The 24,495-nt window shown below is 47.5% G+C and overlaps 1 protein-coding gene across 2 annotated transcripts in view; it reads left to right on the top strand.

Moving 5' to 3' along the window:
* The first annotated feature begins 412 nt into the window (after nucleotides 1-412).
* Nucleotides 413-24,495, top strand: part of UPF1 (UPF1 RNA helicase and ATPase) — a 31,301-nt gene continuing 7,218 nt past the window's right edge. The window contains exons 1-18 of one of the 2 annotated variants that reach the window (XM_081895415.1): nucleotides 413-915; nucleotides 12,188-12,330; nucleotides 13,247-13,336; nucleotides 14,377-14,544; nucleotides 14,687-14,867; nucleotides 15,668-15,829; nucleotides 16,211-16,295; nucleotides 16,433-16,531; nucleotides 17,062-17,173; nucleotides 17,272-17,431; nucleotides 17,543-17,661; nucleotides 18,285-18,449; nucleotides 18,841-18,955; nucleotides 19,546-19,689; nucleotides 20,220-20,433; nucleotides 21,435-21,552; nucleotides 22,507-22,663; nucleotides 23,274-23,416. In XM_081895415.1, the coding sequence (XP_081751541.1) occupies nucleotides 646-915; nucleotides 12,188-12,330; nucleotides 13,247-13,336; nucleotides 14,377-14,544; nucleotides 14,687-14,867; nucleotides 15,668-15,829; nucleotides 16,211-16,295; nucleotides 16,433-16,531; nucleotides 17,062-17,173; nucleotides 17,272-17,431; nucleotides 17,543-17,661; nucleotides 18,285-18,449; nucleotides 18,841-18,955; nucleotides 19,546-19,689; nucleotides 20,220-20,433; nucleotides 21,435-21,552; nucleotides 22,507-22,663; nucleotides 23,274-23,416 (2,645 nt within the window). In that variant the 5' untranslated portion in view covers nucleotides 413-645. The remainder of the gene's footprint in view (nucleotides 916-12,187; nucleotides 12,331-13,246; nucleotides 13,337-14,376; nucleotides 14,545-14,686; nucleotides 14,868-15,667; nucleotides 15,830-16,210; nucleotides 16,296-16,432; nucleotides 16,532-17,061; nucleotides 17,174-17,271; nucleotides 17,432-17,542; nucleotides 17,662-18,284; nucleotides 18,450-18,840; nucleotides 18,956-19,545; nucleotides 19,690-20,219; nucleotides 20,434-21,434; nucleotides 21,553-22,506; nucleotides 22,664-23,273; nucleotides 23,417-24,495) is intronic. The other variant, XM_081895416.1, reaches the window with a different exon arrangement.

Genomic DNA, 24,495 nt, shown 5'->3' with positions numbered 1-24,495 from the left:
CCCCCCCCCGTCCCTTACGCGCGTCTCTTCCCCCCCCCGCTCTATTATTATGATTATCCTGATTGTCCGCCTGTTTTACCATCCCCTCTTCGAATCGTGCACCCTCCTCACAATAAACGGCCCTGATTGGATTAAATTGAGGCGAGGCGGGCTTTAACAGCGAGCCACAGAATCCTGATTGGGTTGAATTGAAATGAGGCGGAGCTTAAGGGACGCCTTGCCCCGCCCCGTGTTTCGCCTCAGAGCGATCAAGGTCCCCAAACCGGTTGTGTCCGACGCGCATGCGCCCTCTCTTCACGCGCGCCCGACCCTGGCAACCCCCGCGCCTGCGCACCGAGGACTATTCTTCTCCTCTTCCTCCCCCGCCCCTTCCGCCCCTCGCGCCACTTCGCCGCGCACGTTGGGCCGCCCGCTCATTGGCTGGCTCCGTCCGAGCGTCCGGTCGGCGGCGGCGGTTGAGGCCTAGGCATTCCGCGCAGGCGCAGGAGGCGGCTCGCGCTCGTTCAGTCGCTCGCTCGCTCGCTGGCTCTGAGGGGGGAAGAGGCCTTTTCTTCTGCCGCGCCGTTTGCCGCCTCCGTGAGGGGAGAAGGGGAAGGAGCCGCCGCCGCCACTGCCGCTTCAGCCACCGCTGCCGCCGCCGCCATCATGAGCGTGGAGGCGTACGGGCCCAGCTCCCAGACGCTGACTTTCCTGGACACGGAGGAGGCCGAGCTGCTGGGCGCCGACACGCAGGGCTCCGAGTTCGAGTTCACCGACTTCACGCTGCCCAGCCAGACCCAGACGCCGCCCGGAGGAGGAGGAGGAAGCGGCGGGGCCTCCGCGCAGGGCAACCCCGGAGGAGTCTCGGCAGGAGGAGGAGGAGGAGCCGGCGGGCCGCCCTCCGTCGCCCTCTCGCCGGGCCAGCTGGACGCCCAGGTGAGGCCTGCGGGGCGCGGGCGGGGGGCGACTACAGTACCTACTCGGAGAAGACCCATTGCTTTATTATGCCTTTATTATGTGGGAAGCCGCCCAGAGTGGCTGGGCCAACCCAGGCAGGTGGCGGGGGTGCAAATAATAAAATTACTTAATAGCAATCATAACAGTGGTTATTAGCAGCAGTGGGCCTAAGTTTGTGGTCCCGCTTAGCCATGACACGCCTAACTAACACGCCTGTTAGTCCTGTCAGTCCACGCGGATGTGTTGGGGCCAAGAAAGTCCTGCTCGGAGTAGGCCCATCGAAAAGTAGCCCAAGTTAGTGGTGCCTGTTAGCTTCCATAGGTTGTGTCCATTTAAGAGCAGACCTGCATCTTATTTAGTCAGGTGCATTAATTTGCTATGGGTTGTGCCCAAGGTGAGTTCTACACAGTGTAGGCCCGTTGGAAACACTGGTTGCATTAATCATAGGATTGTAGAGTTGGAAGGGACCTCGCTGGTCATCTAGTCCAGCCCCTCCAATGCAGGAATCTTAGCTAAAGTATCCAGGACAAATAGCCATCCAACCTCGGCTTAAAGACCTCGAGGAAGAATATCAGTGGCTTGTGTCTAAGTCTTACTCAGAGTAGACCTGTTGAAAATTACATAGCTAAGTGAGTCATGTCCATTATTGTCAGTGGGTTGCATCCATTTAAGTTGAACACAGAGTAAACCCATTGAAAAGGATGGACCTAAGTTCATCAGCTGCATTAATTTGAGTGGGTTGTATTTAAGTAAGGTCAGCTAAGAGTAGGCCCATTGAAAACAGTGGGCCTAAGTCGTGTCTTTTAATGTCAGTAGGTTGTGTCCAATTAAGTCTACCCAGAGTAGGCCCACTGAAAATAATGCACTTAAGTTAGTCATGTCCATTAATTTCAGTGGGTTGGGTCCAAGTAAGTTCTGCTCAGAGTAGGCCTTCTCTGAGTAGAACTTTAGACATTTGAAGTCCCTACTAGCCTATTGATTTCAGTTGGTCTGTGCCAACCACCACCTTTTTTGAAAAAAATACTTTGATATAGTATTTTTAAAGGGGGTGGGTTGTATTCAACATTAGCCCTACTCAGAATTAGACTCATTGAAGTTAATGGGCAAAACTAATAAGCTTAATACTAGATGTAGCCCATTACTTTTAGCTGATCTACTTTGAGGTATGACTAATGTTGGATACAGCCTATTGAAAATTAGTGGATCTAATTACGTTGCCTCCTTTAAGGGGTCTGCTCTGATTATGACCAGCATTAGATTTCTCAGCTGTCTTCCATCATGGAACCCACATGTACTTCCCAAGAGGCCTCCTGGCCAGGCACTAAGCCCATATCTTTGGGCTCCTAACTCTAGTCACTGACCATGGTGGCTTTTGGCACTGTAGCTCAGCAGTAGAGCACTTCAAAACTCTGGTGAGCTGTTGCCAGTCGCTGTTGGCGGTGCTGAGCTAGATAGACCCAGTAGTCTGACTCTAAGGCAGCTTCCGATGTTCTTATGAGGGAGCTGAAGTCCTCCAACAACATCTGGAGAGAAACAGAAATCCCCAGCCCTTCTTTGGACATATACTCAAGTAATCCTTTGTGTGGCACTTGGGGAGGCCACAAGGGAAGGGCCTTTCTTGACCCACAATGGGAGAGGCCAAATGCAGATTTTTTTAATACCATTGTGCACTATTAAAAATAGATACATGCCTATGTTATGTAGCATTTTGCTATTAAAAACATCATTTTTTTCACCCTAGAGTTGAGGCATAAGGAATTATGGGAGAATGTATAGCACACCTCAGTATAGAGCTATGTCGTGTGTGTGTGTGTGTGTGTGTGTGTGTGTGTGTGTGTCACAGATACATTTGTATGTGGTTAAAAGTAACTTTCTAGAAAGGAATATTGGGGAAGTGTATGCAAGGTGTTGCTTGGTTAAAACAACACTTTTTTCTCTAGGTGGAAGGCAAAAGGAATATGAAAGAAATGTGCCCACAAAATTGTTAGTGTATATGTACACTATAATAAAATAGTGGAATGGATTCAACTAAAAAATACTCAGAGCAGAGCCATTTAAATTAATGGACCTAAATTAGTCTTGTCTGTTGTGTTCAATAGGTCTGCTCTGAGTAGGGCTAGCATTGGATGCAAGCTAGTATTTTTAGCCACAAAGAGGTGAGGTGAAGGCAATAGTGGGGGTAGTGCATATACAGTGTGTGTCTGTGTATATTAGTTTGTAATTAAAAGCAGTGTTTTCTAGAGAGGAGGTGGAAAATATATCGGGGAACTATGAGTATCTGTCCCCAAGTATTAATGAGAATTACTGGGCAAGTTAAGAAATACTTGGGGAGGGGGTTGTCAATAACGGGCATGTACAACTTCTCCAAGTCAAGTTGCAGGGGAAGTGAAGGAATACAAGGCAGTGTGTGTGCCTAGTTTTAAAGATGGGGGAAGGAGAAGAAATAATGTGGAAGAGAGCTTCATTTGTGTGCATGTAACCTTTCCTGGTTGAAAGCTGTCTTCCATGGGTTGATGAAAAGAAATATGGTATGTCTCTGTATTAATATTAATGCTCCTGAGAGAAGGACATGGTGGCTTTTCAGTGGAACGTGGTCACCACTAACCTGTAGCTGAGTTGGTACCAGTGTCTGTAATATTGTATTAAAGAGCCTTAGAGTGGGGGTTGACGAAACGTTTCCTGTTTGTGTGTAAATTAGGCATAAAATATTAGAGGAATTCAGTAGTCTTGCAGATAAGTCCCCCAAAGTCACAAGTCCTCAAGCTGGTACTAGTCTGCTTCTTATTATCGCTTAACCTCTAGCCATTTTGTCACTGACCCAGGTCCCTCCCATTTTTTAAAGGCTTCACTGTCTCATTATCTGAAGGCAACTCTTACTTGTCACAGGTGACTGAGTAAATGACTCTTTACAAAAGCAGAATATAGTTGTGTAGAGTACTTTGTGGTTGAGCAGGAAACAGTGGGGGGGGAGACTGGAGGGAGCAGAGAGGAACAAATACGTGGCAAAAACAACATAACCGTTTGTAGTTAAAGCAACCTTGTAGAGACGAGGCAATATTAATATTGGGGGCAGGGCAGGCAGTAGTGTACAAGGTAGTTATAAAAGGCATATGAGCACTTCCTGGATTACCGTAAGTCATTGCTCCTGCAGTAAGGACATGGTTTCTTACCAAACTATGTAAGAGCTTTATTAATGTTCTGTGGATACAGCAACATGGAGAACAGTAGCTGAACCTCTGAATAACTGGGTGTGGTGTGAACCGGGGGACAAGGTGCACTCATGCTTAATGAACACATCTTCCCCACACAAGTGCCCAGCTGGCTAAGAGGAGATTCCCAGCCTGCTCTCTGGATTTCCCCTGCCTGGCTGTGTTTGAGGGCTCTGCCCTCAAACCAGGCTTTCTTACGGATCCTTCCTTTGGAGGAGAGTTTAATTGCCTTGTTTGGGTTGTTAAAGGCAGCTAAAGTTTCTCGTTGTGAAGGGTAGAACTTCTGTCTGTACAGGTGTGAGTTTTCGCAGGCCTTCTCTGATAACTTTGTGACTCCTTTATAAGAATCAAATTGTTGGCACACCTCACACATTACAAGGTAACCTTGGTGATTTGCCTTTCTATGCCTGTGCATTAATAGAGCTTGATAGATATATCACACGTGGCCTTGTCACTTGGTTCCACCCCACCCACCTTTTTTGACCATATAGATTCAGGAATAATTTCATGCACTGTTTATCTTCCCCAATAAGTGGATCTTGGTCTGTTACTGCTACAAAATGAATGTTTTGTAACCCCCCAAAAAAGTGTTTTTAAAATGTAAGCCAAAAGCCCTGTCAGCTAATTTCCCATATACAGTGGTACCTCAGGTTAAATACTTAATTCGTTCTGGAGGTCCGTTCTTAACCTGAAACTGTTCTTAACCTGAAGCACCACTTTAGCTGCTGCGCCGTCAGAGCACGATTTCTGTTCTTATCCTGAAGCAATAATAATAATAATAATAATAATAATAATAATAATAAATTTATTTATACCCCATTTGGCTGGGCCTCCCCAGCAAAGTTCTTAACCCGAGGTACTACTTCTGGGTTAGCGGAGTCTGTAACCTGAAGCGTATGTAACCTGAGGTACCATTGTACAGTAGTGCTCCCTTGAACCAAGTGCTTGTTTAAATCATATTAAGTGACCCAAACTCCATTGGAACTTTATTCAGACACAAGTTTGAAAGTGGTGTGTTCAGTATGTGGAAACACTCTTCCCAGAAGCAACAGCCATATTAGGCAGGGACTGATGTGAGCCTGACTTTGCTGGTGGAGGCTGATGCAGGCATTGGTAGTCCAAAACATCTGGAAGGAGTGCCAGGCTGGTGAAGGCTGGAATAAGCTAGATGCAAGGGGTAAACACATCCATGTCCCTTCCTGAAAATCAAAGGCCTTGCTGGGCAGAAAGTACAAAACCGAGACGCTTGCATTGCCTTTGTGGAGCAAGAAGACCAAAGCAGCTGTGAAGCCCACTTGTAGCACCCAGTTCAAGCCAGCTGCAGCTTTGAAATTGACAGCTTAGTAAGCATTTCCATCCTTGTCATAGCATATGTAGCCCACTGTATGATGATGATGGAGAGGAGGCCCCACTGCCTTGCCTGTCAGTAATCTGGACAATAACATTTCTCTTGAACTGTATTTGCTCTAGAGATCACACACAGCAGCAAACTTTACATTGCATATTTTCTTTCTTCCTGCTTATTGTTTGTTGTTGTTGTTACCACCACCACCCGCATGTCAGAACCTCATAAGAAATAGAGAGTGAAAGTGAAGCCCTCTTTTCTGGTCTGATCGTGGTCAAACTTGGCTGTCCAGTTTCTAATCTATTAAAAAAACAAAAAAAACCCCCAAGATTTACCAGTACAGTGATATCTCGGGTTACATATGCTTCAGGTTACATACGCTTCAGGTTATAGACTCTACTAACCCAGAAATAGTACCTTGGGTTAAGAACTATGCTTCAGGATGAGAAGAGAAATTGTGTTTTGGCGGCGGCGGAAAGGCCCATTAGCTAAAGTGGTCTTCAGGTTAAGAACAGACCTCAAGAACGAATTAAGTTCTTAACCTGAGGTACCACTGTAAACCCCTAAAAGTGTAAAGGATAGCCTTCATAAAAAAGTAAGTTATGTATAAAAAGTACATAGCAAATCCCCCACCTATCTGACCTGCTGTAACTGGTAATTCTGTGTAGTAGGTAGTCTTCACTGTGTGGAAAGAGATTGGGGCTGCAATCCTAACTATGCTTACTCAGGTGTAAGTCCTATTTAATTCAATGGGGTTTACTGCCTTTTAAGTGGGGGGGGGGGTTAGGATTTGCAGCCCTAACAGCTAATGAGGAGTGAGCTCTTCGTCTGTGGTTTTTGCGTTTTGATTCATGTTTTTGAAAAGCTTTGTATGGGTGTTTTTTTGCAAACCAAGCACTACATAGTCAGATGATGTTTTAGCATGCTGGGATTCCCCAAAAACAGCTGCTGCCTTTTCCAGGATCCATGTGGACATTGCTGTCTCCATTGTAACTGTGCACAAGTCATTCTCTCTCACATACAGACAGATACACACACACCTTAGCTCAGAGCTTTCCAAATTGTGTGTTGTGACACGTTAGTGCAGTGTTTCCCAACCTTTTTTGGGCAAAGGCACACTTGTTTCATGAAAAAAATCTTGAGGCACACCACCATTAGAAAATGTTTAAAAAATTAACTGTGTGCCTATATTGACTATATATAAAGTAACTCTCTTTAATAGGCATCAAATAAACACAAAGAAAGTATTTTATAATTACTTTATTATGAAATAGGACGCACCTACTTTTTTGGGGGGGGAAATAAAGGAAAAAATTTTTTCCTTTATTTCCCCCCCCAAAAAAAACCAGGTCGGGGAACAGTGGGATGGCGGTGCTGCGCCTCCCCGCTGTCCCCCGAGCTTGTGGGGCTGGCCCATGTCTGCCTGGCGCGAGGGGCGCTCTGCTTCAGGGCGCCCCGCGCGTCGGGCGGCAGGCTACAGTCCGCAGCATGGGGAACCCTCTGTTTCAGGGTGCCCCACGCGCCCCCCGGGTGCGCAAGGCTTGCCAACACGAGTGCGGAGCACGGGGCGTCCTCCGAAGGGCGCCCCGTGCTCCGCGCTGCCAGCTGCCGCCCGCAAGCCTTGCGCTCTCGGGGGGAGATCCCCCGGGTGCGCAAGGCTGGCCAACACCAGCGCGGAGCACGGGGCGTCCTCCGAAGGGCGCCCCGTGCTCCGCGCTGCCGGCTGCCGCCCGCAACCCTTGCGCTCTCGGGGGGAGATCCCCCGGGTGCGCAAGGCTTGCCGACACCAGCGCGGAGCACGGGGCGTCCTCCGAAGGGCGCCCCGTGCTCCGCGCTGCCAGCTGCCGTCCGCAAGCCTTGCTCCCGCCGCCCGACTCGCCCGCCTCCCTCCCACGGCACACCAGGCAACGGTTGGGAAACACTGCGTTAGTGTGTCGGCTGCAGTGTGTAGTGTCATACAAATCCTCCCCGTGTTCCTCCCGGGGCTGGAAAGCAGTGTTAGAAACCTGTGAAAGCTAGGAGATAAATGGCGCCTTAAACCTAGGTTATGGGTGCAACAGTGGAATGTCTAGGCACACTTGTTTATAACAAGAATACAAAGCTGAAAATGCGGCTAAAATATTATGTTCATTTTTCAAATGGTCTAGTCCTTCCCCTGCCCACCCCTATTATTCTTAAGGGGGTCTCTTCTCCAGTCTTATGAGAGTGGCTGGAAGTGGGGAGGCAGAAAAAAGGTCCTCCTTTCCTTCCACTATGCAATTGTAATCTGAAATCTTAGGCGCAGGGCTGCTGCTTTTTCAGCCAATCTTGCCTGCTTTCTTTTGGTTCCTCCAGGGATCTTCAGTAGCCCAGAGCGCAGAAACTGCTTGCGCTAATGAAATTCTCTGTCACAAAATGCACCTAGAACAATGGGAGTTTCGAACATGGCTGGAAAGGGGTTGGTTTAACCTCCAGTAAAACTGAATTGCTGTGTCGCAAAATGATGCATGTCTAAAAAGTGTGTCACCAACTTGAAAAGTTTGGAAAGCTCTGCCTTAGCTGATGAAACCCCATCCCCTTTCTCCAATACTTCAAGGTGTGTGTGTGGTGGTGGTGGTAATAGTTGTTTTAAGAAAAGAAACAGGTGTGTAGCTGAATATAATCTAATTACCTGTTTGGAAAGAGTTAAACATAGTAAACAATCACCCTGGGTTTTTTATAGTGTGCAGATTCTATATATTGGTTCAAGGAGTTCTCAGTGGCAAGCCAAGGTAAAAGAATCTTTTCAGATTGGTTGTTATGGTTTCTTATCTCTTCAGGTTGTATAGGGCTGCTGCTCTTTCAGCCAATCTTGACTGCTTTCTTTTCCTCCAAGGACCTTAGTTTCTTTTCAGGTTTAAAAGCAGACAGCCACTTTTCACACTTAGTCTTTAAAAAGAAGTGAGCAGAATCCATCTCTGTAATTTGGAAGGAAATCTCGGCATCTATTTGAGCAGCTAGCAAGATGAAATTAATGTAATTAGCACTTCCTTTTTGCTCTGTGCCCTCTCCTTCATTTCACCGGTGTGCTGATGTCCTTTTTGCAAGACATTTGCCATGCTTGAGGGTATAAAATGTGTTTCGGTTTTGTGTTTTAGGAAGGATTTTTAAGAAGGATTTTTGTGGCCTTTAAACATAATCATGCTTGACCAGCCAAAGTGTTGGGGGTGGATATGGATAGCCCTGCACACTCTGGGTGTGGAGTGGTCTTGATCAAGTGTCCTCTTCCTAGGACTGATCAGAGGCTCCAACCAGGTCAGGATGTTGCAGAGATGTAAACTATAAAGTACTGTTAAAACACCCAGTCACAGAACTTCCTGTCAAAGACTAGTTAGGACTAGTGTCCTATACAAAGGCATGTTTCCATCTGCTTTTCGAGGTATTTACTTAGTGCAGTAGGGTGATGAACTGGCAGAAATGGCTCCCCCCAACCCCCACATTGTAGCCAGTGTTAGAAACTGAGATATATAAGCTGGGCACCCAATGGATCCTTAAACCAAAGTTACAGTCACCAAAATGGAATGTCCAGTTGCGATTTTTGGGCAAGACGGCCCTAAAGTCTTATTTTTCAAATTATATACTGACTGTGATTGATTCTCAGTTAAACATTGAATAGTTCAAATGACAACCTTGAGCTAAGGTAAGAACTTTGAGAACTTAAAGAAGAAAAGTCACTTGATCGAGAGACAGTCCACATATATATATATTTCAGAAGGTTGACTGCTCCTGCTCAGAATAAGCATTTTGGTTCCTGATTGTGCAGGTAAAATATAACTGATAGAATTCTACAGGATAATAATAATAACAACAACAACAACAACAACAACAATAATAATAATAATAATAATAATAATAATAATAATAATATTTTTTTATTTATACCCCGCCCTCCCCAGCCAAGGCCGGGCTCAGAGCGGCTTACAAACAATAATAAAAACAAGATGAATGATTACAACTTAAAAACAAAAATAAAATACAACATTAAAATGATGGAACATTAAAATATTAAAATGTAGCCTCATCGCAGGAGGAGAAGGAAAAGAAAGGGGGAAAAAGAGAGGGAGGGAATCAAATTGGCTCCAAGCCAAAGGCCAGGCGGAACAACTCTGTCTTACAGGCCCTGCGGAAAGAAATCAGATCCTGCAGGGCCCTGGTCTCATGAGGCAGAGCGTTCCACCAGGCCGGAGCCAGAGTTGAAAATGCCCTGGCTCTGGTTGAAGCCAATCTAACTTCTTTAGGGCCTGGGACCACTAGGGTGTTGTTATTTATGGACCTTGAGGCTCTCCGTGGGGCATACCAGGAGAGGCGGTCCTGTAGGTACGAGGGTCCTAGGCCGTGAAGGGCTTTAAAGGTCAAAAGCAGCACCTTAAATCTGACCCTGTACTCCACCGGGAGCCAGTGCTACTGGTAAAGCACTGGGTGAATCTGCTCCCATGGCAGAGACCCCGTGAGGAGCCTCGCTGCAGCATTCTGTACCCGCTGGAGTTTCTGGGACAGCTTCAAGGGCAGCCCCGCGTAGAGCGAATTACAGTAGTCAAGCCTGGAGATGACCGTCGCATGGATCACTGTGGCCAGGTCGGGGCGGGAAAGGTAAGGGACCAACTGCTTGATGCGGCGAAGGTGGAAAAATGTTGCCTTGGCTGTTGCTGTAACTTGCGCCTCCATGGAAAGAGAGGCATCAAGGATTACACCCAAACTCTTTGGTATTAGTGTATGTATAAGGATGTGGTATTAGTGTATGAAAACAAGTGCTAGAATCCAAGTAGAGGCATCCTTTACCTCAACATGGCTGCCCACTGACTCCATATGCATTATGGAATACTCCTCCTTTCATGCCCTCTCACTGATTCCAGGACAGGGATGAAATTTCATTTTGCTGACTTATTACAAGCAGCCCTAAAAAGGAATCTCTCCACACATTGCTAAAGAGTTGAAGAGGGTTTAGAAGAGCCCTCCCATTAGGAACAGCTGAAATGTATCATCCCTGTGCACAAGTCAAGACTTGAAGCTGTGCACCATGGAGACACCGAAAATCAAGGGCTCTTCCCAAGCTTCTCTTGCTGCTCAACTAGGCGATGGGGGGCATATTAAGGGGCCCTTTGGCCCACCATGTGGAGAAGCATTGCTGGCTTAGCCCCCTTTAAAAAATAATGGCTTGCCAAGCAACAGTAGGCTGAGCAGCTGTAAAATTTGCTGTGCTTGTTTTGTAGGTGAAAAAACTCCCCTTTTGTTGCTTTCAGCAGTGGTTTTCAGCCAGTGTGCTATGGTACCCTGGGGTGCCCTGAATGATGGTCAGGGGTGCCGTGGGCAGCACTGGCCACTGTTCCTCTTTCTTTCTTTCTTTCCCTCCCTCCCTCCCTCCCTCCCTCCCTCCCTCCCTCATATGCCCTCTTGCATCTCTGCCTCCCAAAGGCTTGCACAGCTGTTTATTGCAGCAGCCCTGGCTCTAAGCGCCACAGGTGAATGGTGCCTCTGAGAGGCATCTCTCTTTGGGGCAAGGGGGGCAGCTCAGAGACCAGGCGCAACAGCAGCAACTGCCCGGAGGGCTCCCAAGGAAAGGGGAGAGGAGAGGAGGCTGAGGGAACACCCCCACAAGGGAGGGTGTTCACAAAAGGGTGTGAGGCTGCCAGCTCTGCAGGCGAGGGGTGACAGAAAGAATGAAGTTAGTTAATGGTAGCTGTGGTCTCAAAAAAGTTGAAAACCTCTGGCTTACAGGACAAGTGATCTCTCTCTAAATTCTCTGTGTCCTTATTGGCGCTTTGGCGGCCTATGATGTTGAGCTGAACCTTGTGCTGAGGGTAGATAAGGAATGACGGGGGAAAGCGGGGCCTTAGATGGCCTGTCACAGCACAGTCTGGCTTGGGAAAGTGTTTCTGGCACTTGTGGCTATTTCGAGGAATCCGTGTTTTGTGATGTGCAGCTCTTGAAGCGCAAGGCTGACGACTGACTGCGTCATGAAGAGGGGTTTGAAAGGGAATGGAGGTGGGGGGAGAGGGGCAATAGCGAGAGCCAGAAGGAAATAAGACTTATGTGGAGGAGTGGGAAAACTAACTTTAAACTAAATCTTTCGTAATAAACTCTTGTTGGAAGTCTTTATAAAAGATTGTTTTATAATGCCTTTTTGATCAGGCATTACGGTGATGAATTCAAGATTCTATGCACTTGACTTCTGTGCATAAGAATTGTCTTCAGGCAACTGAAGTGGGCAGCTTAATAAATTGCTACATGGGCCAAAGGCTGCATTGCAAGTCTGCCCTTCTTCATATAGCATTAGCCAGAATGGAGCAGCTGGGTCTGCTCTTCCACCCGCAAGTCTGGTTGTTTGTGGGTTTTAAACAAACCCATGTGTCCAAATCTTTTGTTCATGTGCACCTGACATTTGGCAGCTTCATCACTCCTAGCTCTTACCTCTGTGAACATCTAGTCCATGGGTAGGCAAACTAAGGCCCAGAGGCTGGATCCGGCCCAATCACCTTCTAAATCCGGCCTGCGGGTGATCCAGGAATCAGCGTGTTTTTACATGAGTAGAATGTGTCCTTTTATTTAAAATGCATCTCTGGGTTATTTGTGGGGCACAGGAATTCGTTCTTTTCTTTTCAAAATCTAGTCTGGTCTGAGGGATGGTGGACCAGCCCCCTGCTGAAAAAGTTTGCTGACCCCTGTCCATGTTTTGCATTAGGTGAATGGGCCTGACGGCATCCTGCAAAATGGAGCAGTGGATGATAATGTGCCTAAGACCAGCCAGCTCCTTGCTGAACTCAATTTTGAGGAAGACGAGGAGGACACTTACTACACCAAGGACCTTCCAGTGCATGCTTGCAGGTAAGACTGTGTGTAAGTGTGTGGACATAATCTAAAATTCAAAGCAGAGTCTAGGAGCCACATGTGGGCAAATAATGGCTCTATTGGTTGGAGGAGGTCCTCTCACTTGCCTTTTTCGCCTCTACTTAAACCTTCATGTGAATTAACCACACACTTTGTACAAATAATCCTCTTGTGTCCATGCAGCAATATAAGTTAGGAGTCCTGGGCATTCTAAGATGTCTTTCACATGACAAGGTGGTGATAGTGGCATTTCTGAGATTTCTGAAGACTTTTCTAGCTAAACTGCTGTGTTCTATTCATGCAAAACAGTGCACCCTCTTTAATTATCCCAATTAAACCCTATTTTCCTGCGTTCTTGGTATCTTCACCAGAGAGCACAGATGGGCACCTGCTGGCCTCTGCCACAGGTTTCTTGAACCCTGTTCAGATGCTGCAGCATTTCTCTTTCAATGCTGGTTTATTCAACACTCTGACAGTGTGCATGTCCTGTGACGACTTAGCAGATTGCACTGTGGTGTCATAAAGCAGAACTGGGACTTGTATTGCTTAATGCCAGCTCTCAGCAGCATGGAGAGAAGGTCTATCTGAAGGTAGCCCTGTTTAGGGAAGTTTTTAAATGCCTGATGTTTTATCACTGTTTTAATTAATTCTCAATTAATTCTCATCAATTATATTGGGAGCCTCTCAGCGTGGCTGGGGAAACACAGCCAGATGGGTGGGGTATAAATAATAATAATAATAATAATAATAATAATAATAATAATAATAATAATAATAGGTGAAGTAAGGGTGCAACCCAACCAACTCTTGAGGTTTTGGTCTGGGTCAACTTGAACTAGAGAGAACCAAAGGGAAAGCACCCTGGCTTGCCATGCCTTTGAAGCAAAACCTAACAATGTGTCCTCTTCCTTAGCTACTGTGGCATCCATGACCCAGCTTGCGTTGTCTACTGCAACACCAGCAAGAAGTGGTTCTGCAACGGGCGTGGGAATACGTCTGGCAGGTGAGCGATGCAGCCACAGAAGTGGTGATGGCAAGAAGCATTGGGGTTGTATCGAGCTATGTTCTGCTCAGGGTAGACTTGTTGAAATTAGTGGGCCGAAATTTGTCATGCCCATTGCATTCTGGGTCTACTCTTGAGTGGGATGAACGCTGGATACAAACCTTAGGCGGTTGCCTCACATCGTGAGCCAGGTCACTGGTTCACATTGCCCAGTACTACATAAGGTGGCTGGGATTGGATGTGAGATCTTTTCTCTCGCTGTGTGGGTATGTGTCTCATGCATGTACTGTTACATGTCACCATTCATTTCCTTGCTGCCTTTTATGCAGAAAAGCCATCAAGGCTGCTCACAAAGTTTAATCCAGATAAAGCAGGCATAGGCAAACTCCGACCCTCCAGATGTTTGGAACTACAATTCCCACCATCCCTAGCTAACAGGACCAGTGGTCAGGGATGATGGGAATTGTAGTCCCAAACATCTGGAGGGCCAGAGTTTGCCTATGCCTGAGATAAAGAATTACAACATTATAATAAAATACACTGCTTGACAACATTTTTTTTTTAAAGAGCAGTATGTCCACATCATATTTAAAAACCTGGAATTTGGACTGAAAAACCAGTGTGCCCCCCATGTTATCCATATACATCGGTACCTCGGGTTACATACGCTTCAGGTTACAGACTCTGCTAACCCATAAATAGTACCTCGGGTTAAGAACTATGCTTCAGGATGAGAAGAGAAATAGTGCTTCGGCAGCACGGCGGCAGCTAAAGTGGTGCTTCAGGTTAAGAACAGTTTCAGGTTAAGAATGGACCTCCAGAACAAATTAAGTACTTAACCCGAGGTACCACTGTACACACACACACAGAGACCAGGACTTCTGATAAGGTTTCCCAGGCATGAGGTGGCACAGAGTAGGTATAAAAGCTCTCCCTTGATAATCGGAGGTATCCTTCCATGCTCCTGCTTGCATTTTTACATTGGTAGGAAAACCAATTTGCCATTCAACCCAGCCTGCCTTTCTTCTGTGTCTTGCCAGCCATATTGTGAACCACCTTGTGAGAGCCAAATGTAAGGAAGTGACACTGCACAAGGATGGCCCTCTGGGTGAGACGGTCCTGGAGTGCTACAACTGTGGCTGCCGCAACGTGTTCCTCCTGGGTTTCATCCCTGCTAAGGCAGACTCTGTGGTCGTCTTGCTGTGCAGGTGAGACATTTCCTCTCTTTATTTTGGAAGCAAATTGCTGGTCAGTCTCATGTCTTAATGGGCCATTGATTTTGAAAGCATTTTTTAAAAATACTGTTGATTCTCTTTTTATCCCCTATTCTCCCCTATCTTGATTATACAGGCAGCCTTGTGCCAGTCAGAGCAGCTTGAAGGACATCAACTGGGACAGTTCTCAGTGGCAGCCTCTGATTCAAGACCGCTGCTTCCTTTCCTGGCTGGTCAAAATCCCTTCTGAGCAGGAGCAGTTGAGGGCGCGTCAGATCACTGCCCAGCAAATCAACAAGCTGGAAGAGCTCTGGAAGGTGCGTGGAAGTGTCTGCAGCAGAGAGCAGAGGGACGACCGAGAGAGCCCAGGAGGGGCTAAGCAGATCTGTATTGGGGTGTGCTGTTGGGTGTGGAATTCAGCTTCCTGACAACTCCAGGTCCCTTCGTCATTTTCTGAGGCCTTGGCCATACAGCTTGGGAAATGTACGAAGCCTTGGCTTTACGGCTGGAAGCCGAAATCTGTGATACTAGAGAGGAGGTTGAATAAGATTGAGAGTTGTGGGTTCAGTCTAGCACAGTATTAGAAGTTGAACAAATCTGCATAACTGAGCACAGCTTGCAGTATTTGCCATAGCACAGATCTTAAGATTGTTTGGGTGCAGACTTCTTAAAATGTTTTGGGCATGTTTGTGCAGTTGCCAACAGAGAGAGCCTGTCTTTTCATGAAACACCTTTTTGTTACAACAAGACACAATTGGTAGTCAAAATAGACAAACCTTGCAAATTCACCAAAGCCACCAGTCAGCCTACCCCAGCATAGCTGTGTTTATAATAGAATCATAGAGTTGGAAGGGCCCCTGTGGGTCATCTAGTCCAACCCCCCCTGCAATGCAGGAATATGCAGCTGTCCCCTACGGGGATTGAGCCTGCAACCCTGGCATTATCAGCACCCTGCTCTAACCAACTGAGCTAGCCAGTTGCATCCTGGAACGGTTGGATTTGGAAATACCTCCCATTAGTTTTCCGTCTTGATTTAGGAAGACCTGTTCTGAAACCAGCTGATGGGAGGGTTGTAGTTGGTCTGTTCTATTTAACCACCTCTTCTTTGTAACTGCAGGAGAACCCCTCTGCCACCCTCGAAGACTTGGAGAAGCCTGGCGTCGACGAAGAGCCACAGCACGTCCTCCTCCGATACGAGGATGCTTATCAATACCAAAACATATTTGGGCCTCTGGTCAAACTTGAGGCCGACTACGACAAGAAGCTGAAGGAGTCCCAGGTAAGATTCAGGCCAAGGAGGATGCAGCCACTTTGAAATGACATGGCCCAGTGGGCACAACAGTTGCTTTGGAGTAGGGTAAGGACTGGATCTGAAGAAGGCTCAGTTGCTTCTCCCCGGAAGAGGAACAGTTTTGCCAAATTGTAGAGTCATCAGCCCACCCTCTTTCCTTAACGGTAGCTCCTCTTAGGGATCCAGCAACTGCTAAATCAGCATTAGCTTTGAAGTGTTGCCAGGGGTGGTTTAGCAGCCCTTTCTGTGATTGTTCAAGCCAGCTGTGCAGTGCTAGGGAGGGCAGGCAGGAAGCAGAGGGCCAGGTCTGCTCTTGAGTATCGTTTTTGTCTGTGTTTGCAAAGTTAGAATATCTCTCTTTATGTTTAGACACAGGACAACATCACTGTGAGATGGGATCTGGGCTTGAACAAGAAAAGGATTGCCTACTTCACCTTGCCAAAGACGGATTCAGGTAAGAACAGGAAATCAGTAAAGGAAGTCTGGCTCAAGGACCTCTCGATTGGCAGACTCTGAACACCATTAACATTCACAAACAGTGAATTGATGTTTACTTTGGAAGAACTGAAAGCTTCTAACTCCTCTTTTCAGATATGCGCCTGATGCAGGGGGATGAGATCTGCCTGAGGTACAAAGGGGATTTGGCCCCGTTGTGGAAAGGAATCGGCCACGTGATTAAAGTTCCTGATAGTATCCTTTTAATTTCATGAGGCTGTAAGGAAGACGCCAACATCTCAATTGCACAGTTGAGATTATGTCAAGTGGAGCCCTTAGAACATGTTGAATGCCTGGCATTTGAAGCGGAATTGTGGGAGAGAATGGACAACTCTTCCTGTGCTCCCTTAGAACAACTGTGTTTATCTGGGGGCACAAAAGAAGCAAAAGGTTTCAATTTATGGTTTGTGTAAACACACACACACACACACACACACACACACTCTCACACACTATCCATATACTTGCGCCTCCATTCTTCCTCTGAGGAGGAGGTCAAAGCCCCTTCACATGCCATTCCCAGGCTGATTCCACATCCAGCAGGGATATCCAGCTTAGCTTGGGTAGTTGAAATGGTGTTGAGCCTTCAGCTGACACCTTCTCTGTAGACTTGCAGCACTAGAACAGTCCCCCGAGGTATTGGTGGGCAGAAGGTGGGAGGTGGGGTGGGACTCTGAAAAGGAGCTTGCAACTGTTCCACGAAACTGCTACTTAACGAGGTTTTGAAGATTACGGTGACGAAATTGCGATCGAGCTGAGGAGCAGTGTCGGAGCCCCCGTGGAAGTGACCCACAACTTCCAAGTGGACTTTGTGTGGAAGTCGACTTCCTTTGACAGGTGGGTGAAGGCAGCGTCTCTCTCTGTCTCGAGAAGCCGGGTGCATAAATGCTTGAGGGATGACCTGGTTTGTGCTTGTGCATCCACCTCTTCTTCAGGATGCAGAGTGCCCTCAAGACTTTTGCTGTGGATGAAACCTCTGTCTCTGGCTACATCTATCACAAGCTCCTGGGTCACGAGGTGGAGGATGTCATTATCAAATGTCAGCTGCCGAAGCGCTTCACAGCACAAGGACTTCCTGACCTCAACCATTCTCAGGTAACCTTATCCCGCCCAACAGCAAAGGCAGGAGTTGGGTCCAAGAGCTTCCAGTGTCAGTTTCGCAAACTGTGCTCCCCCGTGTGGAGTTAATGCAATTTCTTTTCCCAGGTGTATGCTGTGAAGACTGTCTTGCAGCGTCCCTTGAGTCTCATCCAGGGCCCTCCCGGAACAGGCAAGACTGTCACCTCGGCCACCATTGTGTACCATCTGGCTAGGCAAGGAAATGGGTAAGAGCAGGAGCAGAGATTGCTCTTGAATCTTCTTGGTCAAAAGAGTGCAGCACTTCAAGGGCTGCTGAGATAATTTTAGCACCCATCTGGAAGTTACAGCCTTGTATAGGCGAAACACCCCGTGCGATTGATAAATAGATTGATTGCTTTTCTATCTCACCTTTTTCTCCAAGGAGCTCAAGCTTCTCCCCTCATCCCATTTATTCCCCACAACAACCCTGTGAGGTAGGTTAGGCTGAGACAGTAAGTGACTCAGTGAGCTATATGGCCAAGTGGGGATTCAAACCCTGGTCTCCCAGCTCCTAGGCTGGCACTCCACCACACTGGCTCTCAGACTTTCAGTTTCTTCTCATGCACAAATTCCCCTCTGATGACATTGACTGCATTTATGGGTTATGCCTCTGCTACCCTTAACCCAAGAGAGCATTGGCCAGTGTTGGCAATCAACCTCAGCCTCTGATTAGGTCTTAATGGAGTGCCTAATCCACTTCAGCGCCTTCTTAGCATGAAATCCATGGTTCCAGAGCTGATGCCAGTGGTAACCCTTAGCCCTCGCCTACAGTGATAAAGAAGGAAGAACTCTTTGCAGGGGTTTGTTTTATTTCTCATTTGTTTCCAAGGCCCGTGCTGGTTTGTGCCCCGAGCAACATAGCCGTGGACCAGCTGACGGAGAAGATCCACCAGACGGGGCTGAAGGTGGTGCGCCTGTGTGCAAAGAGTCGTGAGGCCATTGACTCCCCCGTCTCCTTCCTCGCCCTGCACAACCAGATCAGGAACATGGATAGGTAAGGCACTTCCTCACCCCAGTGCTGCTGAGCCAGAAGCCAGCCTTCCCTTGCAATGCTGTCACTGTCCCTTGCTCATTCCCTCCCTGCATTCATCCCTAACTTAAAGCCTGCCTTCCTTTTTCTGGAGAGTGCAAAGATGGGTGGGGTTTTTTTTATATATATAAAAAATAAATCTAGCGGCTTCACTTAATGGCACTGCAAATACTGCCTTTATTTTTCATCAGCCACTACGTGGATTTATTTTTTAAAATATTTATTTGATGTCCATTGATAGCCCCTTTGGAAGTGCATTGTTACCAAATTCAATAGTGGAGTATAAGATCCTTAAGCAGGGATCTTGTAACCAGAACATTATATAGCATCCCAGAGATGTCTGTTTGATCCTCAGCATGCCTGAACTCCAGAAGCTGCAGCAGCTGAAAGACGAGACTGGGGAACTGTCCTCTGCAGATGAGAAGCGCTACCGGGCCCTGAAGCGGACGGCGGAGCGGGAGCTGCTCATGGTGACATTTTCATACCTCTTATACGGGGGCTGTTGCTTACTGTTGGTCAGACCAGGTGTGCTACTTGTGTTCTCTGATCCAGGAGGCTGACTTGTCTCCTTTTTCATCATCGGTTCTGTAACAGCAAAGGGATAACCCTACCTTAAACAATGAATAATCACAGAGGCTGCAACAAATATTGCGCGCGCACACACACACACACACACACACACAACCCCTCACATAATGCTGAAGACTGGCTGTAGGATCATAGCTAAGCTGTGCAATAAGTCCAACCTCAATTCTGGCTTCTCCAGGTACAGCTGTTTGAAACTGTGGAGAGCCGCTTCCAGTCCTTATAAACAGTACTGAGCCAAATGGACAAGTGGTTTGGCTTGGTACAAGGCAGCTTCTTGTGTTCCTAATTAAAATCACCCCCTTTAAACAGAACCTTGAGAACTGGGCTGTTTTATTTTTGAGGAAAGGGCCTTAGCACTGTGCAGAGCACCTGGTTTCCATGCAGATCAGTGGCCTTAATGTAGAAGTTGCTTCCTATGTTCCTTTTGTAGATAGTTTTGTAGTTCCTGAATTTTTGCTGCTTCATCCCTCAGAATGCAGACGTCATCTGCTGCACCTGCGTGGGAGCCGGGGACCCAAGACTGGCGAAGATGCAGTTCCGCTCCATCTTGATTGACGAGAGCACCCAGGCCACGGAGCCAGAGTGCATGGTGCCCGTTGTCCTCGGGGCAAAGCAAGTAGGTTCAGGCAGCCGAGGGGGGTGGGGGCAACTATCTCTTCCGGTGTTGCCACCATCTTTATATATCAAGCAACTTGGGTCTGTGTGAGCTTTTAAAGCCCTCCTGCATTGTCTTAAATGCTTGCATTTCAAGCCTTTAGGAAGAAGACTTAAAGCATTCACAGCCCGTGAGGTCTTGTCTCCACTATGAATAGGAGCAGGAAATGCAAGCTATGGAAGGGAAATCCCAAGAGTTCTGGAAGCTTGTAGAGAGCAGAGGTGGAACTGCTGAGGAGGATTGCTGATGGAAAGGCTTGAGTGGGTGGGGCAGTTCTGCAGATAATTCTCCAACTTCAACGCCTTAATTGCTTGAACTCAGAAAGCTAGAAGCTTCCCTCAAGCAGACTTTAGTTCCCCAAACTGCCCTTCCCTTTTGTAGGCCATCACCTCCAGCCTTCTAGAGATGGAGCAGGGGCTTGGCCTGGCTGTTTGTGTGTTTGCGCTCATGTGTGTGGTTCCTCCTGTTGACCTTGGGCTTCATTTTCCCAGCTGATCCTGGTGGGCGACCACTGCCAGCTTGGCCCTGTTGTGATGTGCAAGAAGGCAGCGAAAGCAGGCCTGTCCCAGTCGCTCTTTGAGCGGCTGGTGGTGCTGGGCATCAGGCCCATCCGCCTGCAGGTGCAGTACCGTATGCACCCAGCCCTGAGCGCTTTCCCATCCAACATCTTTTATGAGGGGTCTCTCCAGAATGGTGTCACCGCAGGTAAGAAGGGGCAGGGGGAGGGTGTGGGTGATGGAGGGGGCCAGCAGGAGTGCCAGGCAGTGTCCCGTTCAGGACCTCTAAGTGGGCCTTGTAGCTTCAAATCAGTGGTGTACAGTCAGTGGAAGAGGGGGACTAGGCTAGTCTCCTAAATGTTCCCCGTAAACTATCAGAGTATTAAACCTGGCGCCTCTTTCCCAAAGCCTGGGAAACTTCTGCCCGGCTTTTGGAGGGAGACACAAGGCTCTTGTCAGGGTCCAGGAGCCCTCCTGCCACCTTCCCAAAGCCCACCCAGCTTTCCGAAGGACGCGGAAGGGCTCCAGCATTCTATCAGAAGCTTCTGCTTGGCCTAGGGCAGGAGACAAGGTATTAATGCACGGCAGCATTCCCCCCCCCCCATATCGCCCTCACAGGCTGGCACCTTTGGCTCTAACTGTTCCCCTATGAAAAATTTCACTGAACACCACGGCTTCATATCAGTCTCAGTCCTTGCCGTAGTCTTCGCATCGGGAGGTCTGTGGATTTTGATAGGTGGTTCTCGCTGCTGTTCCAGCCTGCTCTTCAGGATGGAAGGACTCCATTTTAAGGCTAGGATCTAGCCCTGGGCTTCCCAAAGTGGGCAGTATGTACTGCACTTCCGCGGTGGGATTAGCAGGGGAGGCACTAAGAGGCAGGGGAGCACTGAAGATGTAGGTGGCTATTGGACTTTGAAAAGCTAGTCACACTGGTTCAAGTTCATCAGGGGTTTTTTTTAATTAAAATACTTTTGAATCAATGTGCAATTAATTGTTGCTGTTTGGTATGTTACAGTGTTACAGTCTTCCTTAGTGTGTTGTGCAAAGCGCTACAATGCTTTTTATAGGGTAGGGGGCATTGGGATGAGTTTATGGGACCAAGGGGGCAGTGACCTAAATGGTTTGGGAACCACTGATCTACCCAAAGGAAGACCCAGGCCTCCACCGGAGAAACATACGCTAACAGGCAACTTCCCTGTCGCTCTGCAGCGGACCGTGTGAAGAAGGGATTTGACTTCCAGTGGCCCCAGCCAGACAAGCCCATGTTTTTCTATGTGACCCAAGGGCAAGAAGAGATTGCAAGTTCTGGGACTTCTTACCTGAACAGGTAAGTCATGTGGGAAAGAGGAGAAGGGGGTCAGCCAAGTCTCTGGGACAGAATGTGTGGGTGCCTTGCTTGGACAAACATCACGTCTCTCTCTCTCTCTTGACTATTCATTTATTTATACACCAGTTATATGCCAACACGACATATTTCAATTATGTGTGGATTTTATAACTTAATGTTTTAGAAGCGATATTAAGCTATAAAATCCATACATAATTGAAATAAGCCAATAACAGTTCCATCAAAGCAATGGAAGCATCCTTAATTAAAATAGCCCGCAATAAATGAAGCCGGTTAAAAGGCATGACTGTTAAAACAGTTCTAAAAAGATAGGATTGGTAGTTCAAGGTCATCCCAGAGTGAAGGAGGTGAGGCTGGAGAAGTGATGGAGGCCAAGCATTTTAGTTCTGCAGTCCAAAGGATGGGAAGCGGACAGGAAGGACATTGTCCAGCAGTGACATTTCTCACCCATATACAGTCCCCACCGCCCCCCCCAAAAAAAACATTAGTATTGTCAAATGGAGACTATTCCAGGTAGCTTGATCTTCCTCTGGTGAGCTGAAGGTGGCCTGGAACTTTGAAAGGGAGCCAGTCAATTAATTCCATTTGTGCCTGAAGACTCTACTCAGTAGGATTGGAATAGGACATTTGGGGGATGGTGGCTGATACCCTGCTCGTGCCCAGGCCCATTATTCCAACCTGAATAATGCCAAGAAATGTGCCACATGTGGCTTCTGTTGTGCCCTTTCCTTTGTCTGATGTACTTTTCTTTTCCTCCCTTGCTACTTTTTTTTAAAAAAATACTTAAACATTTTGCATCTTTGTCGCAGAGTGAATTTGGGCATTATACATAGATTTATGGTCTTGAACAAGCTCTGAGGCATTCTGGTTACCTTGGAGACTGTTTCTTGGGCGCTGCTCAAGGGAAGGGACTGACTCCTCTTCCCCCTGCAGGACAGAGGCTGCCAACGTGGAGAAGATCACCACCAAGCTGCTGAAGGCTGGTGCGAAGCCAGATCAGATTGGCATCATCACCCCCTACGAGGGCCAGCGCTCCTACCTGGTGCAGTATATGCAGTTCAGCGGCTCTCTGCACACCAAACTCTACCAGGTATGGCTCTCCCTGTGTTGTCTCTGGGATTCGTGCAACCTTCCCAAGTCAGCATTTAGCCCATCCCCTCTCCCTGCTCCCTGATTCAGAGCAACCCAACTTGTATTTGCAAATGTTTCCTTGGAGGCAGGGTGCATAGAAACCTGACCAACCTATACCATACAGCACAGTACCAAACAGGACTTTCTGCAAATGTATAGCCTCACCTGCTGAAGAGAGTTATATGGAGAGTGGGCTGCTCCTTCTCAAACTTGTGTTGGAGAGCTCTGTGCTCAGTGGTCCTTCTTCGTCACCTCCAGTTTAAGGAAGGGAAAGGCAGCTGAATTAATCAAACTGGGTAGCCAAGAAATCGCTAACTTGCATAGCAGTAAATATATGGACAGCCAGGTAGATTAGCCTCCCTCCCCAAATACGGAGTGTGAGCGAGGCAGGAGATTATCCCCAGGACTGGAAAGTAGTTTGAAATTGATTTTCAGGAGGTGGAACCACGTGGACATCATGTAATGCTTCCTGGCTAACCATCACTCTCTCCGAAGGAAACACTCTAGAGATGTGAGTCATTTAGAACGTGCTTTAACAGAGTCCTTTTCTCTCCCTGTCCCCTTCCCAGGAAGTGGAAATAGCCAGCGTTGACGCTTTCCAAGGGCGCGAGAAGGACTTCATTATCCTTTCCTGTGTTAGAGCCAACGAGCATCAAGGCATTGGCTTCCTGAATGACCCCAGGCGCCTCAATGTGGCTCTCACCAGAGCAAGGTACAGCGGAAGCCACTGAGTGTGAGACAGCTGTGTCTGCCAGTCCCAAAGAGCTCTTTGCTTCTATCTAGCTAAGGAAATTATTGTCTTGTTGCAGCAGGGGAGAAAGGTGCAGGTGACTTGCACCTTTTTTCTTACCCTTCTGCTTGGAGTCAGGGTGGGGAAAACAACGGGCTTTTTGGAGTGAGTTTTTTCTGTACAAGCTACAAACAGCTGAGCTGATAATAAACCAACTGGCTTGTGCAGGCCAGTCTTACGTAGAAGTTCAGCAGTGTTGTGTTAAGGCCTTTAAGTTTCCAAACCCAGTCAGATGGGTGGCATATAAATAATACAATTATTATAATAAACTGCGCTCTGCATGAATTGGATTCATGTCTCTCCTTAGCTGGCAAACCCTTGAGAGCGCTTTTTGCAAGATCATGACAACACAAATGCAGTTCTCCAGCTGAGAAAGCCTGAAATGGAGAATTTAAATCTAGCAGAGTCAATAGAGCAACATGTATGGCCTGAGGTCCTCCAAGTGCCTTCCTAATCAGAAGTGTGTGAGAGAAGCCCAGGAGAGGGGCCCACTTCCCTAAAGCGGGTGCCTGTTTTGCAAACCTCTTGGGACCAGGCTGCAACATTTTTATTTATGCAGGCATTTTTTGATTTGTTAATGTTGGGCTAGATGATCCTCAGGGTCCCTTCCAGGATCTATAATCTGCTATATTTCACTCATGTGTCTTATTGGGCTTCAGCGTTCTGCCCATAATTTAGTGCACCACCCTGGAATCAGTTTTCATGAAGGGAGTACTGAAATCTCTATAGATTAAATATTAAATTTAAGCCATCCAATGAGAACCAACCTCCAGGGGGCATGCAGGAAGGCCTGAGCAAAATAGGAGGCTCTTTGCTGGACACCAGGCTAGTCCCCCCTGGGAGAGAAGTAGAACTATCACCAGGGTGTCACAACTGAGAAACACCCCTTGCCTCCCTGGAATCAAAAGGCAAAGGCCATGGAAATTGGCACCCAACAGCGAGTGGAGCACTTAGGCGGGTTCCTACGGCCGCAATTAGTCCTTCGGGTGGCCGCAGGGTGC

Source organism: Podarcis melisellensis (assembly GCF_964234715.1).
Source record: "Podarcis melisellensis genome assembly, chromosome: 18".
In the NCBI taxonomy this organism is placed as follows: domain Eukaryota; kingdom Metazoa; phylum Chordata; class Lepidosauria; order Squamata; family Lacertidae; genus Podarcis; species Podarcis melisellensis.
The sequence above is the reverse complement of the archived record's forward strand: the minus strand, read 5'-3'. Positions and strand labels throughout refer to the sequence as shown.